Source organism: Vanessa cardui, chromosome 11, assembly GCF_905220365.1.
Source record: "Vanessa cardui chromosome 11, ilVanCard2.1, whole genome shotgun sequence".
NCBI classification, from domain to species: Eukaryota; Metazoa; Arthropoda; class Insecta; order Lepidoptera; family Nymphalidae; genus Vanessa; species Vanessa cardui.
Window position 1 is genome coordinate 13,360,081 of NC_061133.1, and position 20,277 is coordinate 13,380,357.

Sequence of the window (20,277 nt, forward strand, 5' to 3'; positions counted from 1 at the left end):
CGCGAGACGACGTTTTTGCTCAGATCGCACATCGTTTATTTATAACTAGCTGGCTATTACCCGCGGCATTGCTCGCACATACTACTTCCAGCCCCGACGTCTCACGTGTCAAATTAAATCTTCCTAATTTTATAATTAGTTATGTCTCTTTTGATATGACGAAATATTCTTTTGATTGTAGAGTTTATATTTATAGAGGTGGCAGAAATTTTGGTAGGTTAACCACTTTTTGGGTTGGTTCAGTTTCAAAATGACGCAAGTAATTAATGATGTATGTTTATTGATCTGTAATGAAGTATATGATGGTTCAATTTCCATTGTTCATAATTTAACACATAGACCGACTGTCTGTATTGCCAAATACATACCAAATACAGTCAAGCAAACTTTGTTCACTTAAAATTTTGTTTGTGTCTGTTATAAAGACAAAAATATAAATTAATCAAATCTACTAATAGTAATACAGTAATATTCAACATACAAACATACTCGATGATCATGCTTTATTGGATCACTTGCAATCGAGCCAAGCTCTTATTTTGTCGAACGTGTAATTGTTGCCTTTTTTTATTGGTTGTCTTAGTTTTTTGTTGATTTTTATTGGTTGACATTCCCACGCCAGCGGCGTCTAGCCAATCCTTTGCCTGTTAGATGTTTCAATTGAATTTTTATTTTTATGTAAAAATTTTCATTTTTAAATTTACAAAAATACATTTAAATGTTTTAATTCAATAATAAATATTTTATTTTATTATTAAGGTGCAACTTAAATGAAAATCTATAATTCAATAATAATTATTTTATTTTCATGTTATCATTATGAAATTGACTAATGAAATTTAATTCATTGTTTGAATTATTTTGTATGGTTTTTATATTTAACTACGGAACTCTTAGAACATTTTTCAAATGTAACATAAAAGCTGGTGTTACCATAAATGGATTGCGCATGTAACGCGTCGTTTTACTTGAAAAGAGTAATTTTCCATGCGTATCCGATCATGTATCGACCATTATTACACTTGCAAATATATTTCCTGCGATAAATCGCTAGATATCGCGACGTCGCTTCATGCCGGTTGCGTACGCGCATCTACTTATCGAAGACCTAAGAAAAAATAGACGCGACAAATAGGTTGTGAAGGTTTATGACTCCTTTACTTTATTTAAAATCATCATTACATTTTTTATATACATAGAACTTTGCAGAACACTTATGTGTATATTCATATATATATGAATAGTGAAAATTCAACTCAGCATTTTTAAGTTTTGTTTCGGACTATCTTTCACTTTATACGCACGGAGGCCATTAGTTTACATTTTTTATATGATATACATACTGTATTATACATGTATCCATTTTAATATTATTTACAAAAACTAGTTTAGAGAGTGGACTTTTAGAACTTTAAATTAAAACGAAAACGACCATGACATTTTGTCAGTGATCGGTCTGTCAAATCGGTGATACAGCTATGTGCGCTTTATACAGCGATCTCCTGATCTGATCCGACAATGGTATTTCAAGGGAGCTCTATAACCTTCTATGGCTGGACGGTTATTTTAAAAGCTCACCAATGATCAATAGCCAAGTTCTATTCCAATGTAAATATTGATGATGTGTGTACTGTACTTTGTCTTTCTATAAAATTATATAATCTATGGTCTAGGTTTTATTTCAAGGCGTTCTCTATATGGAGCTGAGCTGATTGATGCGACGATATCTTTCCGCTTCTAAGTATTATTCGTATTGTTTGCTTTATACGTTCTCAACTTTGGTATCACATACTCCTTGTATCAATTCTCTGAACTATTAGAATGCTTTCTTTAGGTGTGATATGATAATTAGAAGATAGTAGTACGAAAACATCAGCATACAAATCAGATGTTTTAATGATCTATTTGTTATAATTAATTAATATATAAAATCAAATGTGGAATTTGATGAAGTCATGAATGAGAAGTACGTCATGTTCGACGTACTATGTTAACCTATCTATATATATTAATAAATGTTTCTTAATGGTGTTGAAATTTTTATAAGTAATGAATGGGAGGTTTTTGGTAAGACCTACGACATACAATCTTTGCCGCAAGGGTATTTATTGCTTTATTAATTTTACAAAAAAATAAATAAATAATCGCAACTTGATTTAACGTATAACATACCTATTAAAAATATGATTTAGAGTATTCAAAAAATAATTCGAAATTTAAAATTATTTACTATTTTATCGAAATAAGATTGTCGTGTAACCGTCGTGATTTAAATAAGGAAAGTCGTAATTTAACGTAGCAAAGATCCTACTTTTTTTTTTTAATAACGGCGCGAAATTTTCAGTGGCATCCTGTGGATCTGGTACTTAAGCAAACAAATTGTCCGGTGATTTGTCAGACGAATTCTTGAGTTCTTGCTGCGCGCGCGCACCTAATATGGCGTCGAGCGGTGACAGCTACGTGCGTCGGTTTCGGACGCGGACCTTTTACGGCTGTTTATCTTATTGTCTACCTTCGGAGTGGATGTCTTGAATATTTTTGTGTTTCTTCATTTTTTAAAGGATTTTTTTTTTTTCAATTTTGTATGTTACAGTTATAATGTAGTCGAAAGCACTGTTATAAACAAATATCACTTTTTTTCATTGTTAGAGACTGTCAATGCAAGGATTTACTTCACTATGATGGATATACAATTTAATATACGCAGAAATACTATTGGATGTTTTGCGTCATGAAGAGTAAGCAATACGAAGTATAGACGTAGACGTAATATTAGTACGACAAGTATGTTTTTTAATGTTTCTAATCAAAAATTAACTATATATATTTTTCACTATGTTTTGAATATGCGTATATTCGTGGGTTATTAATTAACTTGTGAAGATAGTATTCAACTGAAAAGATATAAAGAAGCGAATATAATCTTGTACATAAACAAAGAAATACCTTCTCTATTTTGTTGTTACGGAGTTCGTCTAGAGCAAATCTCGGGAGGTTATGCTTATCATAAAAGTGCAATATTATTTTTCAGTAGAAGTGTACACACTACTGTTTTTTTTAATACTATAGTTTATGCTTTATATTCAAACAAATATGAATACGCCTCATTGATATAATCATTCTTTCTCTAAAAGGCGATGACGTCATTTTTCAAATTCCATCAATCTAAATACCATGACAATGGCCAAAGGTCGAGTTGAGCTATTACGTAAAAACTCAACTCACGCAGAACGCGATCGTGAAATTTCATAAAGTCATATACGCCATTGGCTATCATCACTAATAATACAAGAACTTAAATAGGTTACGCTATTTTGGATTCGAGTATGTTATAGTTGATTCTTAACATTTTACTAGTTAGTCAAAGTAAGATCTTATATAATAGAACCGCAGGATCCATTCCAAAAACCTTTATAACCCTATACTGTTTAAATTATAAGCCATACAATTTTTACTGGTACGTAATAATAATAAACAAAATCTAAGTTGAATATAACATTAAAATCATTAATAACACGCCATTTAAATCGTATTATTCATAAACAACAAAGAATAATGTTAAATTAGACACGCGTGCCCTCAGATCGTTACCTATGAACAGTGTTTATCATGGAAGTGACATGCATTAAGGAATTATTACATAGCTTTTTCTTAAGGCTTTATGAGATCAGTCGATATTCATTCTAGGATAAAATCGTTCTTGATAGTGCTTTGGTCCGACTGAAAAGTGTTGGACACAGTAGTGAGTTAATTCTTGTTGTTAATGGAGAAATCGTACGTTCTTTAAAGCGTCAGTGTTGCCCGCTTACTATAAGCCGTTGCTATAATGAAAAAATAATATGGCGAACCAATTATTAGCACTACATTTTACTAAATACTTTTCTTATAGTTTATTACAATAGTGTTCACCTTTACAAACTTAAGTTAAAAAAAGTGACGAAAAGTTTTTTGTCTCATCTCTCATCTCATCTGATGTTGAGATAAGCAAAATTATAATCAACACAGATTTAACTCAATTTAATTTATTTTAAGCTATTTTAAAGAGAAAATAAAAATAAAAATAAATTGGATGCCATTTCTAAAAATATCAAACTCTATGATAGCGTATTTAGAAAAAAATCAATCAGCCTGCAGTGATTTTGGCCTCTTTCATTAGTAAGCATTCTGTTATATCTATTATTTAATTACAGCCCTTTAAAACATTCATTCCGGTTATATGTTAATGAGATTGATGAATAAAAGAATAAACAAGAAAAAGTTAACCGTTAAGTTGAAGTTATTTAATCTAATATTGGAATTTATATATTACTAGAGACTCGCCCCGGTTTCACACGGAGGCAATACTGATACTAAATATACTACAGAATTTGTTTATTAACGACATCACATTACAAACTTCTAAAATTATCAGTATTTCTTTACTTTATTGTCCATGTATTATTACACATACAAAAACCTTCCTCACGAATTACTCTATATATTAAAAAAAAACACATCAAAATCCGTTGCGTAGTTTTAAAGATTTAAGCATACATAGGGCTTTAGGGACAGAGAAATTGACTTCGTTTTATACTATGTAGTGATGTTTAATGAGAATATAATCATGGTAATGTTAAATCTACCATAATCTGATTTTAATAAGATTTATGGGTATAAAGCATAGCATTCAGTAATACCGTAGCTTTCTACCGCACCCAAGCACATGTGCCTTATGGTAGGTAGTCCTCACAGCGCATAATATTGGTGGCGTATGAGGTCCCTATATCGCCAATGCCTGTCTAATATTATGTGAAGATGTTATGTCCCTTATTTCTGCAGTAACACTCACTCTTCCAAGTATGGCTGCTTGATGGTAAAATATACTGGACTTACAAAAACTCTACCACTGAGAAATTTTAGTCTATAGTATCTAATTTTATACATATAGTATATATTATTATACGTATAGTTTAAATATATAAAATTACTTGCGATCTCTCAAATAACTTTAAGTATGTTCATTATATGTTCTTATCATAAGAACACTGTAAACAAGAACATATATAAAATATAGTTATATCCCCCGTCATTTCACGTCTAGCCGTCGATTTATCATCAATGTAGCTAATGCGAATAATTCTATTGTGCGTCTGTGCGTAACAAAAGAACAATACGAGTATCGATCAATGGGAATCATTACGTATAATCCAAGAGCCAGTGATCGGCGATGATGAGTCAGTCAGTGAGGACTCGTTATTTTATATATGTAGATAGAAGATATAGAAGGAACCGGAGTAAGTGCCATTTAAGTTTTTTTTATGGTATAGGTTGGCGGACGAGCATATAGGCCACCTGATAATAAGTGGTCACCACCAACCATAGACAATGACGCTGTTAGAAATATTAACTATTCCTTACATCGTCAATGTGCCACCAACCTTGGGAACTAATGTGTTATGTCCCTTGTGCCTGTAGTTACACTGGCTCACTCATCCTTCAAACCGGAACACAACAATACTGAGTATTGTTATTTGGCGGAAGAATAACTGATGAGTGGGTGGTACCTACCCAGACGGGCTAGCATAAAGCCCTACCACCAAGTAAATATATATTTTAAGATATCAAAAGGGCAGACTTGCTGCGATCACGTTTTGAAAGTGGATTGGCTCACTCAAAGGAACCCTCGATGGGAATAGTGAACCTCCTTTTACCCTACAGGTGAAGCAGTATACCTGGCAGTAACATGGAGATTGCTACTATACCGTAAGTGCCGATCACTGGCTCTCAGTCTATATAGTATAAACGCTTGTGCCAATGAATGACACGATACAAAAAGTAAAAAGCAAACTTCATTTCTCAATTCTCTACACAATCATCGTAATAAAATCTTCGAGTGCTTGATTCTGTGTATAACGAGAGCTCTTTAAGCACATCGTTTTTAAAACTTATATAAAATTATAGCAGAATAGACAAGAGTGAAAATCGTTTCATTACATAGTATAAAACAAAGTCGCTTACCGATGTCTGTCCCTATGTATGCTTAGATATTCAAACTTACGCAATGCATTTCGATGCGGTTTTTTTATAGATAGAGTAATTCGAGAGGAAGGTTTTTGTATATAAAACGTGACAATATAGTAGAGAAACAAAAACATTTCTAGTAAATTTTGTATGCCCTTTGGATACGTGCAAAGCCGATAAGTTTCATACCGTAATTCATATTAAGTATTTCTTCTTCGAATTTAAATAGAAACAAGCTAGGGCGGCTTGAGAGAAAAATCGGTGTATAATGGAGGTCTGCAGTAAAAATTTTAAATAAAAATTGAATTAAGAACTTACTTAGATGACACAAAATTTTTCACGTAAATCTTTGTGAAGACGCGCTATATTGAATTGCATTTTCGTTTATTAACATTTCAATATTATGATATTTTACGGTTTATATAGTTTTTTATTAAGTTTATATTAATGTGGATGTGGTCCATGCAGTCTATAACTCCAAACTTTAATTTTCATGTCTCACGAATTTCTAATTTCATATTGTCAATATACCGATAAGAAGTATTTATATAATTTTCAAGATTGCTAAACGATTATTTAGTGGTAGACTGCAATTGATTCATATCCTTATTCCGAGGTAATAAATATTCCAAAGCGATGCTGCAACAAACAGTTAGTCTCTATATATAGTAATTATAATTATGTTTGTCTGTTCATAACGTATTAATTTATTTTAATTAATATAATATTATATCACGTGATTTTCAATACATAATTTATATAATATATTTATGTGATGAGTTTATAGAATATGTATCTAATAAATAAATTAACACATTTATTTCTCACTTTTCGTGATATTGGATAAAGTTTGAGGTAAACCACGTTCGCCTAAGCATAACGCAAAAATAACAATTCAAATTAAAACTATAGTTCCGGAAATTATCGTTTTAGCAAACAAACCCCCACCCCCCTTTTAATATGATATTTCTTTTAGATAAAACATATAACATATCATTTCTTTAACATATACGTTACGTCAACTTTTATGATGTAAACGCTTTATATCCAAAAAAATCTAATTATTGTCGTTCTAAAAAAAAAAATTGGTCCTCCATTGACGAGGAAGAGACACAAAGTCAGGCACAGCACGTATTACGCAATAGGTTTATTAACATCTATGAATCATGGAAGACTACACTCTCGCAATACGAATAATCCTTTGGCGCCAGTATCGCAGTAAAATAATTCGAGATACAATAAGTTATTGTTTGCTCAGGGTTAAGCAGATAGCCTGGATACGTTGAGATAGCTATAATTATCTTGACGTTATTTTGCTTTAAAGCTCTTCAGAAAATATATTATTAACTATGTGGCCACTTAGAAAAAAACAATCTTTTTTTTCAAAATTGGAATTTTTTAATTTTTTATGTCTATGTTCCATCGAGATAAGGCCTAAGAAAATAATTACAAATATGTAGTATATTGTATTTAATTCAAAAATATATATACGTTCCTACGATTTTAAATTAAAATATAATGGTTTATTTTTTATATCAGTGGAAAAACAAATTATGATTTGATATATTATAATTTTATACATGTTGACTAATATTATAAATGCGAAATTAACTCTATCCGCCTGTTGCTTTTTCTTTGTCAAACTACAAAACCCAATTCGATGAAACTCCAAAGAAGAACATAGGCTACATTTTTACACCTAACACATAATGACCAGTCTAAATCGCGAGTGACTTCGCAGGCTCCAACTATATACATCATTCAATTATATCAGTCTTAAATACTAGACTTTAAAATAATCAGGAAAACAATATCAGCGCATAAAGTTCAGATTATTTGTCTAGACAGCCAGACTGCCAGACTAAATTTGGTCTGAACGGTACAATTGGTGTTACCATTTATATGAGACCGTTGAATGGTCCATATAGTCTGAGGTATAAAATGGAGTGCTTTCTTAAGACGCGTTAAGGCAGTGCCGACAAATTGTACTCCCCTGTATACGTTTGCTCTGACAATATAATGGAGATCGGTCGGTTAAATATGCGATCTGAGTTTAATGTTGTAATCAATGTAAAGCGAGACTTTGGACATTAAATAAATACTTTCTCACAAAACAAAAAAATATAATTAGTCCATTTTAAATTATAGTATAAGTATATGTACTTACATATTCGATTACTCTGTATTGTCTAAAAAATAATATAAAACAGGCTAACAGTTATAGTTCAGCACCAAACTATTTTCTATTTGTCAACTGTTTTGTTTTCGTGGGCTTTGGTAGGTATTGAGGAGGTTTAAGCAATTAAAAGTATAACTATGATTTATATAAAACCATGAATAAATAAATCGTTCGAAACGTGCAAACATATAAGTTTTCTTCAAATTAAAACCACAAGGCGAATATCATGGTCATAATTACTATAAAGCTATTTATCAAGTAACTTATCTGTTCTCTATTTTAGAATGAATAACAAATCGTGTATTCTATGTTCATTTTCTCTCATAAGTTCATTGTGCGCAGCGCACGCGCCGCGCCCTTTCCACGGGTCGGCGCATGCGTTGTAGATAGCATGTAACGAAAGGAGGCGGGATCGGGCGCGAAAATATTAATATATTATCCTGTGCATTACCTACTATAATTAGCTATTTAGTAATCTATTCATGCTTTAGGAGATAAACGTCCTAGAATACTTGTGCTGTGGAAACATGATACTAAAATTAATCGTATACGCTGTAATACTATATGGTTTCGCACGGGTGCAATACTGATACTAAATATACTATAGAATTTGTTTAATTAAGATATCGAGCCTTTACCGCCATTTTAGCGCAACCGACAAAAACCAAATTTTACAGGAGACGATTTTTTTTAAATATTTTTATACCGAAGCGTGCTAGGAAATAAAAATTTCGCATACTTTAATATTTTTTAAACATTTAAATATGTAATTGAAAATAAAACAAAACTTATAAGTATTTATGTCATTTATGGCGTTTACATTATTTTTGCTGTCATAATCGATAGTGATTTTGGCGTTTACGATAAAAATGTCTATTAAAATGACTATTTCCAAGTAACTATAACTGTAAATAAATAAGCATTACAAAAGGTTTTTAAATGAAATAGTCACATATATAATTGAAAATATATTTATTCATATCAAACATTTAAAATAATGAGATCAATCAACGTATATAAAATAAAATAAAGTATTTCTTGTGGTACGAATCTACTTCGACCGCTTTAACACCACGTACGGTTCCATCATAGTTTTCAAACAAAATAAATTTTCTATCATTAAAAATATATTTATGTTAATCATTTGGAATAATGAGATCAAGCAGATTATACATATAATAAAATTAAGTAAAGTATTATAATTCTCATTATTTGCATCATACTTCTTCCGTTTCAGCTAAAGCATCACGTATGGTTTCATTATGCCGCATACTTAAATATTCTTGATGGAATAATCATTCTAGATTCTTTTCTTTCAAGTGACAACATACAGTGTGTATAGAAACGATATGTTTTGAAATTATTGAGGTAATTATACTTTTGTGCTCTTATTGCGACAACAGTGGGATGGAACAGAAGGCAACATCTCAATGAACGATTTTAACTGTGCGACTTCTACTTCACCAGATTTATTATGAGTATGAAGAGCTTTTTTGCTTTCCCAAGCGGTATTCAGAAAATTATTGGCATTTTCGATAGCGTATCTTAAAGACATTTGAGATAAGTTTAGGGTCTTAAGCAAAAGGCAATATCACACTGTATCACACTCAATCTATCAATCGGCCTCTTTTTAGCACATGACAGTAGGAAATCTTTGTGTCTTTTGTCACAACCTAATTCCCAATAGTTTTCAAGGATATTAGCCTGATCATCTTCAGTAAATTTATTTGAACATGAGTTACCACATCTTTTATTCCTACAAGGATGAGATTGCACAGATTTCCCTACAGCAACTTCGCGATTTTTTTTTGATAAAGGACGTTCCGGTAAAGGTTTTATTTTCCTGTATCCTCTTTGACCAACAATCGTCTCTTGAGGTGACTCATGTCCATCCGAATCACTGGACGATGAGGCGGGCTTCCATGAGTATTCACTATCAATGCAGGCATTATTGTCGTAGATATCCAAAGACTTCCCGTTTAGTTCAGCTTGGTCAAAAATGAACTGGTGCTAGGCTGTATTAATAAGAGACTCTCTTCGGGATGTTTTTAACAAAGTAGGAATACTCACTGTTGCGTTACAGTATATTTACAACAATATTATGTATATTCACAATAACATTGATCACTTTCAGTGATAATCATTGTATGTGCACTAGGAGTAAGGATAAGCTTATAACGTCAAGCTCAAACGACTCCGCAAAGTCAATAAATCCTTCTTGGGGCAAGGTATCCGTATGTATAATAAAATTCCGCAGACATTTTTAACTTTGCCGTTTCGTAAATTCAAATTGTTTGTAAGAAATACATGGTTAGAAAAAGCGTATTATTCGATACAAGATTTTACAGATGATAAAAAAGCGTGGAGTTAATACCTGTTGACTTCCAAGCAGGATATATTAATTTAAATAATTGTATTTGAGTAACATGACTTTGTATTTTTTAAATTTTAACTACTGATTTTCTTGCCGGTTCTTGTCGGAAGAATCTACTTTCCGATGATAGCTTTACTTAATTGTAAAATGACGATTCAAAAGTGCTTGTAAAAGCCTACTTGAATAAAGTTTATTTTGATTTCATTTGATTTGATCAATGCAATCAGGATCCCCTAAATTAGTTTGATCATAATTTGTTATATCTTCTTGTGCAATTTCATTTTGATTATCTAAATCCATTAAAGTATAAGAATTTACAGTGTCAGAATCACTATAATCAACAAGTTTATTTAGAGTTATTGTTATACGTGGATTGGTATTTTGCTCAGAATTTAAAACGGTATTAGACCATGATGTCGTCACAGTTAGTGTAGGATCTATATTAATATCGTTGTTACTGCCTGTTAGCAAGAATGGATCAAGAACTAAAGCCTCTGCATCTTGCTGTATGTTCTCGGGAAAAGCAGTTTCATGATAGCTTTTTTTCTGCGGGGAGTGGTGATATTAGCTGTAACAAATAAGAGAAGTCTTAAAAAGAATCGCATGATGTAAAACATATAAACGGACGGACAAAGTTTTAGTAAAAAAAGTGTGCTCACTAACCTATTAAGAACCCGTCTTTGAGAGATCGTTAAGGAATTTTCTGTCATCCACTCTTTGTTTCTTTAATTAAACTTAGGTAAAATAGAGACCATTCTCGTATAAAAGAGAATGGCCTGACTTAACTATTTTTTTAACCAATACTAATCTAACACATCAACAATTAAAATGGGAGAACAATATTACAGGCAATAAATTGTAGGCATATTACATTTTTCTTGCATTCATTTAAAAAAATTAAAATACAATACATACCTTAGCTGCTGAAGTCGACATTGCTTTTTTATTTGATAAATGTTTGAGCTTCTTATTTGCAGTACACTTATAACTCAATTAATTCAAGTACTACACAATAAAAAACACTATTTAAAACGTTAATTTTACGATTCAAATATGCTTGTAAAAGCCCACTTGAACAAAGTTTATTTTGATTTTGATTATTTGTAATTATGAGTGAAACTATTTTTTTAACCACAATGGATTTTTAGGATTATTAGGATGCAACTAACAGCGTTTCAAAGGGAACGATGTTAGTTGCATCCTAATAATCCTAAAAATCCTAAAAAATAACATCGTTCCCTTTGGAACGCTGTTAGTTGCATCCTAATAACTTTCGTGGAAATAAATATGTCACGACAGGTTTCTTTATAGTAAGCGCCTTACGATCAAGGACTAATGTCGGTTGCGATAATAAGTAGGGTCGCTTGCGCTAAAAAAATCGGTCATTAGTCAAATAAGATAAAAATGCCTATTGTCGCTTACGTTAAGACTTTAAAAACGTATGTATTCACGATAATTTTAGCATTTGCTATAACTTTGTAACGGTTTTTTTTCTGAGGAAATTATTAACAGGGATCGGTCCGTTACGGTTTAAAATATTAGTATCAATAAAAAACGATTTTTCGACAAAAGTACTTACGATAATTTGGCGGTAATGGCTCGATATAATATTAGACACATCTAAAATTATCAGTGTTTCTTAATTATATTGTTAATGTATTATATACAAAAACCTTCCCCTAGAATCACTGTATCTATTTAAAAAACCGCATCAAAATCCAAATCTACGCATACATAGAAACTGACAGCGGTAAGCGACTTTGTTTTATATTATGTAATAAAGAGTCTATATTATACAACTTTTTATTATATATGTTTATTATACGGCTTTTAATTTTTTAATGTTACACAAAACAATATTACGATGGAACACAATAAACAATAGCCATATTAATGTGCTGCATAAAGCGATGACCGTAAGTGTTCCACCCCGGAGGTAGAAATGGCAATGAAAGATGATAGATGCTGGAGCAACGCCGGGGTATCCGATAAGGATGACCTTTGGGCAGCTAATTTCCTCTCAGCGAGATAACGGTTCACTTTGTAAAGCATTTATTCATTATTTATACCATCCTGGCGCCCGTTGATAGATTATTAGTATTATTACGTTGGTAATAATTATGCGTCAGTACATTTATGTTATACTAGTTGGCACCGCGACTTCGCTTGCGTTTCAATTAGGAATTAAATTGTTTATCCCTTGTAATTTAAGTTAACTACACTATAACAGATACAAACTTGAAATTTGCCAGTTATACTCCTGATAGGGTGTAGAATAAGAACGGATTGTATGAAACTTTACCTCTAAGGGGGTAAAACGGTAATTGAAAGTTTTATAAATTTCGCCTGACTAAAGCCGCACATAGAGTTATTATATGTAACAATACATAGTTGTCGCCCACTGCTTTGCTCGCGTCTACAGGGTTGGTAGCCATGTGTTAGGCAAAAATGTCCTACCTTGGCGATCAAATTTGTCACGTCAAATTCGGTTCATTGGTTTGGTGAAAGAACGACAGACAGACAGACAGAATTACTTTTACATGTATAATACTAGTATATATATAGTATATACTAGTATATATATATATGTATATATATATATATATATATGTCTCTTTATCTTACGAAAGATCATTAAGGAAATGTATGAGAACGCTATTGATCGATCTAGCCATTTAGCACAACTCGAGACCCTTTAACGGCGTGTCACGTATTAGTCGATGTGTCCCACTTACTATTTAAAAGTACCAGCGCCATATTAAGCTTGGTCTGTCATAACTGTACAGAACGGTACCACTCTCATCGAACTATATAGACTTTGTGTTAAAAACTAGACGTCGAGTTTCCCTTTTAAGTTCTTCCTGCTAACCCTCAATGATAACGGTACCACCGTTACCACTCGTGCGCAATTAGATCTTAGCGGTGAATGAAGGAAAAAGTTGTACAGTATCGCAGGTAAGTACACTTGCAGTATCAGTTGCGATATGTGTTGGGATAAATAGATTAAACTGTAATCATTTTATCCGAGTTATTACACTTTTTGGACGTACTACCAATCGTAAACGTACCTTAGAATAGAAATGTCACTTATTTCTTTCTATAAGATTTATTTAAGTTTAGTGGTGCCGTGACCTACGTAGGTCAAGTTAAATAAAACTTTTGATAATTTTTCTATAATACCGTGTAGATTAAATCCTGAAACAGAATTTTAATTTTAACCGACAAATCTCGCAGACTCTAATACAGGGTACCATATAATCAAGTATATACAATTTTATTAATTCTTGAACATGGATTTATATATTTTAAATAATTTAACATATACGTAACGGAAGTGTACCGAACGTCTGCATCTTATACGAAATGCGAAATTCTTGAAATATCTGCCAACGTCCAGCAAACAAAAAAATTCTCATTTGACATTTACAGTACCGAGAACGGCACAATTAAACTTGATCACTTAAGCAAATTCGTGTAATTTTTGGTGGAAAACGTTAAAACGTAAAACTGCTCTTGAGCCAGTGATCTTATTTTTTTATGATGATATCTCCTCTTATGTGTTATATACTAGTAGATGAACGCGGCTTCGCTGTCGTTTTAGAGTGTTAGTTGTCATGTGTCAGGAAAAAAAGGAGCCCGGTCCTTGCTTGGAGATCAATTTTGCTACATACCAAATTTCCTCAAATTCGGTTCAGCGGTATGATCGTGAAAGAACGACAGGCAGACAAAATTACTTTCACATTTATAATATTAATATAGATTAACAATTATATGGTCTTCATTTCAAGTAGGTTGAACTACGGTCAGTTTTTTCCTTTCAATAGTCTAGTCGGGCCCACTGTTCCTTGTACGATTGTACTCATTCAGCCTATGAAGTCCTTATAAAGAAAGTTACTGTGACTTTATACTGGCGAGCCATCGCTTTTTCTCTGCTCCTAAATAGCGTTACGCCAGATTCTCGAAAATTAACAGCTCTTTGAACGGTATTGCCGTTATATGAAGTAAAAATAATCAGCACAGTGTTGCCATTTGAAGCGAAATCGTTTCTTAGCAAATAAGATATCGACCGCCTCACTCTTGACATTTTATTGACATACATATATGACTGGAATCCAGATATAATTATTAATTAAGGAGTATTATAGTACTCCAAACACTCTTTAGATATAGCTTAAAACGTTATATGTATGTTTTGATTAACAGTACTTCACTGTTTACTAAACGTTGATAAAACTTGTAACGTGTTTTTCAATTATCGTATTCGTCGTTTTTTTTATCGAACGACAATTTCTGGCAATTGCTTCACGTTACCAGTAATTTGTCTAAATTGAACGATTAAACACAATAAAACTATAACAGAGAGTGGCAACACCGAAAATCGATTAGCTGCGCATGCGCCGCCGTTTTTACACGATATTCCGAGTGGAATTTAATGTTAATGTGATTACACTGAATTTACGTTTATAAGTAAACAATGGTGTGATAGAGCCGACAGAAAAGTCTACCCATAGTGTCCTCGGTATACCGGCGACCCTTTGTTCACAGACTGGATCGGGTATATGAAACGATCTCACGAATTCATCCCTTTATTTTCGTGGTCACTGAGATAGTATATTTGTACTATGTTGGTTTTGTTACTAATAAAAAATTTAATACAGGAGCTGTCGATGTTGGTGATTTATATTTGACGTTGTAAATACGAGTAGACTTTTCTAAAGATTTACTTAGTTTAACGGCTTTTATACAAACCTGTCCAAGTAAGTTATTAACTGATTAGCAATAATTACTATTGTTGTATTCCGGCTTAAAGCTTGATTGAGCAAGTATTACTGCAGGCACAAAGGACAACATCCTAATTCCCTAGTTTGGTGACGACATTGACATGTAGGGAATTGTTAATGTCTCCTACAGATGCCAATTCACCTACATATAAATAAAACAAAAGGTTACATGAATAGAAAATAACAATGGCCTACTCCACTGAAGTTAAACGTAAAATTTGTTTTAAATCATGTAAAACAGTTAAACGATTAATTAAACTTGCTAGTTAAACGGATGTAACGAAATATTATAATACGTTTTGTGAATAAAGAGGAAAAGAGTACAGAAAACAGAAATCAAAATAGGTAAATAACATATGATTTATGTAGAATTTATGTCCCATAGTGTAAACACCACTTAAACGAATTAAAGTCATTGGAATTTCAAAACCAACAATAGCAAATGTATGTCGTAAAGATTATGACATCGCGAGGAACAGCGCTCAAATAACACTGCCGAGACTTCAAGGAGGCATTGTTCGTGATTTACAACTCTCCTACCGACAGACAACTGTTGTATTGTGTTAAATAGGTCATATATTTATATGTATTTCGGATATTATGTTGCAACTATTTGACATATCCCGTAGACCGTAGAATGTAATATATAAACGCAAAACTATTGTATTCTACGTTATTACAAATACATATATATGCAGTTTTACATATTTATGGAAAAATCGTTTAACATTTTCTGTGCAGCAAGCCAATAAATGTTTATATTTATGTAACTTTAGCTTGAATTAAATGTAGGTGGACTGGCATATCACCGTTGGGAAGTGGTGACCACAGCTCACAGAATCTGTAAGGAATGTTAACCCACCTTACACTGCCCATGCGCACCCAACTTTGGAAGTCAAGATTACGTTACGTCCCGAAACCGAAATACGATTATAATAAAATTGGCGGTAGAATAGTGCGGTAGTGATGAGTTGGTGGTGCCCAAACGGGATTGAACAAAGCCCCATCACCAAGTAAAACACCAACATTATCTAAATTGTTGATAGTCCTTACGAAATTGCATATATTTTTTATTCGATTAGCTTTTTTCGTATCCAAAAGTGCCTAATGGAATAAATAAAATCATGATACTGAAATTGTTTTAACGTGTCATTCCATTGGCAATATCTGACGAGACCGTTTTATTTCGTATATATAGACGTTCCTCCCTGTAACGTAACATTAGCCTAGTTTTTCAACATTATAGCGCTATTCTTGTGAACTATATAGGTCGTGCTTGCGTTCGGAAACCAAACGGCGTGCGTTCCATTTGTGTGATCTACAACCAGATTAATGGACGTTGGATCATTACGTATTGTCTATTTCGAATTATATTATTCTAATTGGTTTTTCAATAAAGGTTTTATTGGCTGATTATTGGGTCACCAGTACGCATCTAACTATTTGTACTGTCATCCCTCATGAGAAAGGTGAAAGGTCAGAACGCACTCCTTCATTAATTTGTATTAATTATATGTTAGAATTAAGGTTGTATTCATTATATGTTTGTTCATGAAACGCAATCTTACTGATATTAAAAACGGGAGTTTGGATGAATAAAAGTCTGTTACGTAAGGTCGCATCGGACTTTTTGCAGAGAGATAGATTACAGTCTGGAATCTATTCCCTGTGTCACTTCGGTTAGTTTCTCCTTTTTCAAATTTGAAAAAATTGTATTTATTCCATCCCAACTTAACCATGTTTAATGGATGAATTAAAAAAAAATAACCAATATCCTGCCTTGGGACTGAGCCTTACCTTATGCCAAATTTCAAAAATCGCTTTTATTGTTTTAGCCTTGAAAGAGAAACAGATGTACAGAGTCACTTTCGAATTGTAATATTTGTATAGATATAAATCTGCAAATAAAAAGAAAGCGCGTGAAATCTAACACAAGTTAACCTGAGCCTCCACATTCGTCGCGCTGACTCAGATATGACGAAGTGTGTGATTCACTTAACAAATTCCAACAAAATGGCGGACGAATATCAGCTGATTTGAAAAATAAAGGAGTCGAGTCAATAACCTTGCTGGACAATGGACTCTTAAGATTTAGGTTTCACGTTAAGTTTATATAATGTACGAGTGAGTAGCTGTTGTTAATTTTAAAACTCGCATCATACATTGAGAATATTCTTCATAGAATAAAATTAAGAAAATATAGAGGAGCTTACATAATTTTCGTTTCGAAGTTTAAATTATATTTTCTGCATATAAATATTGGACAACATCACATACATTACTCTGATCCCAATGTAAGTAGCTAAAGCACTTGGTTTATGGAAAATCAGAAGTAACGACAGTACCACAAACACCCAAGACAACAAAACTAATGAATTCCCTACATTGACTCGGCCGGAAATCGAATCCGGGACCTCGGAGTGGCGTACCCATGAAAACCGCTGAATTTAAACTGGCCCACTGCAACACCATTTCTGTAAGACAGTTTTTTGATATTATCTGGTACATTATTTGATTGCTTGTGACGAGAACATCTACAAGCGTACGTTTATTTATCGGAGCTTAACGACTGGTGATCAATATCCCATTAAAATCAAACGAGTACCACACTCACCATTATAGCTCCTAAATTAGTACGACATGGTTCCGTAAACTATAGCCCAAATGTTTCACTGCTCGGTAAAGTTTCCTGTCCTATTATGAAGGTTTTTAGTTTGATCCAACACGATGTTCTTCTGTCGCTTGGTTATAAAATGTAACAGAACTGTGCTGGGTAAAGCTCCTGGATTCTACGCGTTTTGGTCATGCCTATTGAAGTTATATATATCATACTAGCGATTCCCCTCAGCTTCGTACAGGTATATAATTAAAGAAAACATATAGAAATCAGGAATAATATACGTATCTGCTGGTGGTTTTTCTTATTGGATATTTTTTTTTCCGGAGATTAACCACAAAAAACAGAACAATTTTATTTTATATTTTTATAATATTTTAATTAATTTCCTATTAATTGATTATCTAAAAAAACGACAATTATTCCAGTAGAACATATTGGTCCTGAGATATTAATATTCCGAGGATTATTCTGATTCTGATTCGACAACATTAGTTAGAAAAGCATTCACATCGGTTTATCTACTTAAAATACAGATAATTATACAAATAATGATAGTTATTTATAAATTGAAATAATTCTTAGAAAAACTATTTAAATGTATAAGGATTATATTTCCGCCAGATGTCTCTGTTTTGTATAACTGCACGCGAGTGTTATTAGTTTGTTTGTTTGTTATTAACTTCACGACGCATGCGCAGATGGGTCTGTTTTTATTCGATTTGATAGAGGGTCTGTAGGGCTGTCAAATCATTCTGTCAATTATTTATATTTGTTTACGTTCAAAAAAAAAACTTCCTTGCAATATAAGATAAATCTTTCTATAACACGTTATATGATAATTGAATTGAAATTGAATGATAATTTAATTTACTATAGTCTTTAAACCACGTCCCGCCACTGGGCCCAGATGGTCCAATGGTATGGTATGGAGCGCGTGCATCGTAACCAATGATTGCAGGTTCAAACCCAAGCAAGCACCACTGAATATTCATGTGCTTAATTTGTATTTATGAATTCATCTCGGTTTTGGCGGTGAAGGAGAACACTGTGAAAAACCCAGCTTTTTCTAATTTCATAGAAATTCTGAAAAATGTGTATTCCACCAACTCGTATTGGAACAAGGTGTAGAATATGATCCAAAACTTCTCCTCAAAAGGAGAGGAGGCCTTAGCCCAGCAGTAGGAAATTTAAAGGTTGTTATTGTTGTTTAAACAGTACGTATGTTTCGTCATTAAGATACTGGCAACCCTATCGAAGGGTTTACTTTGTGTCGTCAAAGTGTTAAGTTTGAAACTTTTAATGTTAAGCCCGTAAAGGTTTCTATATTTGGTCCTAGGGGCGTGTTCTTTCAGGAATCCGTGAACCAGCTTATGAAGGATGTTATGATCGTAAAATATAGTTGACATTATGAAACATTGTGGTATTACAATTCCGAGAAAAGTTCGTTAACCTTTAGTTTGACGTATAATTTAACCATTTTCCTTTATTAATGAAATCCGAATTGTATTATTTATAGAAATTGTCTGTTTCGTTAATTGACGTCATTTTAATTGTTTTACAAAATTCATATTATGGAATTATATAATCAAACAGGATAAAAGTTATACAAACATATATTTAAGCCAGAAATACTACAGAAAATATTTTGAAACATATTTATTTTCGCTAAGCTGAGTCGAAATTTAATTGATTGCGACTATACTAACAATCATACAAAAAAATATATCAAATAAACTTAATTCAAGTAGGCTTTTTACAAGCACTTTTGAATCGTCATTTAACAACTATCTTAAGTGAGGCTACCACCGGTTCGGAAGGTAGATTCTACCGAGAAGAACCGGCAAGAAACTCAGTAGTTACTCTTTTTCAACATTTAAAAAATACAAAGTCATGTTAGTCAATACAATTATTTAAATTAATATATCCTGCTTGGAAGTCAATAGGTATTAACTCCACGCTTTTTATCATCTATTATATATATAGTACATGTACTTAATGTTGTCAATTTGTTCCAGGCCTGCGCCCCCCGTTACGTGTCCTATGTGACAGCTAAACTTAACCAGCGCGACCCGGTTGGCTCCTGCTTCGTCGCCAAGTCCTCAGATGCAGTGGACGTCAATGAATTTTCACCCTGTCGAAACTGTAAGTATAATCCATGTACGAGATAGATATATTTAAAAAATAATTGATAACTCAATTAAATTCTGAAAGTTTAGTCTATTTAGTTTTGTTTTTTTTTTTGTTTCTAATACAGATAAGGATGTAAAATCCTATTCCTTCGTCTAACTAAAATGTTTATCTAAGTTAAAAAAGGGAAATGAAA

The 20,277-nt window shown here is 32.5% G+C and overlaps 1 protein-coding gene across 5 annotated transcripts in view; it reads left to right on the plus strand.

Annotated features, from left to right (window-relative positions):
- The window catches only part of LOC124533764 (integrin alpha-PS2), a 106,075-nt gene that overhangs the window by 64,454 nt on the left and 21,344 nt on the right, over window positions 1-20,277 (plus strand). For all 5 annotated transcript variants that reach the window (XM_047109265.1, XM_047109267.1, XM_047109268.1 and 2 more), the window contains exon 4: window positions 19,970-20,096. In XM_047109265.1, the coding sequence (XP_046965221.1) occupies window positions 19,970-20,096 (127 nt within the window). The remainder of the gene's footprint in view (window positions 1-19,969; window positions 20,097-20,277) is intronic.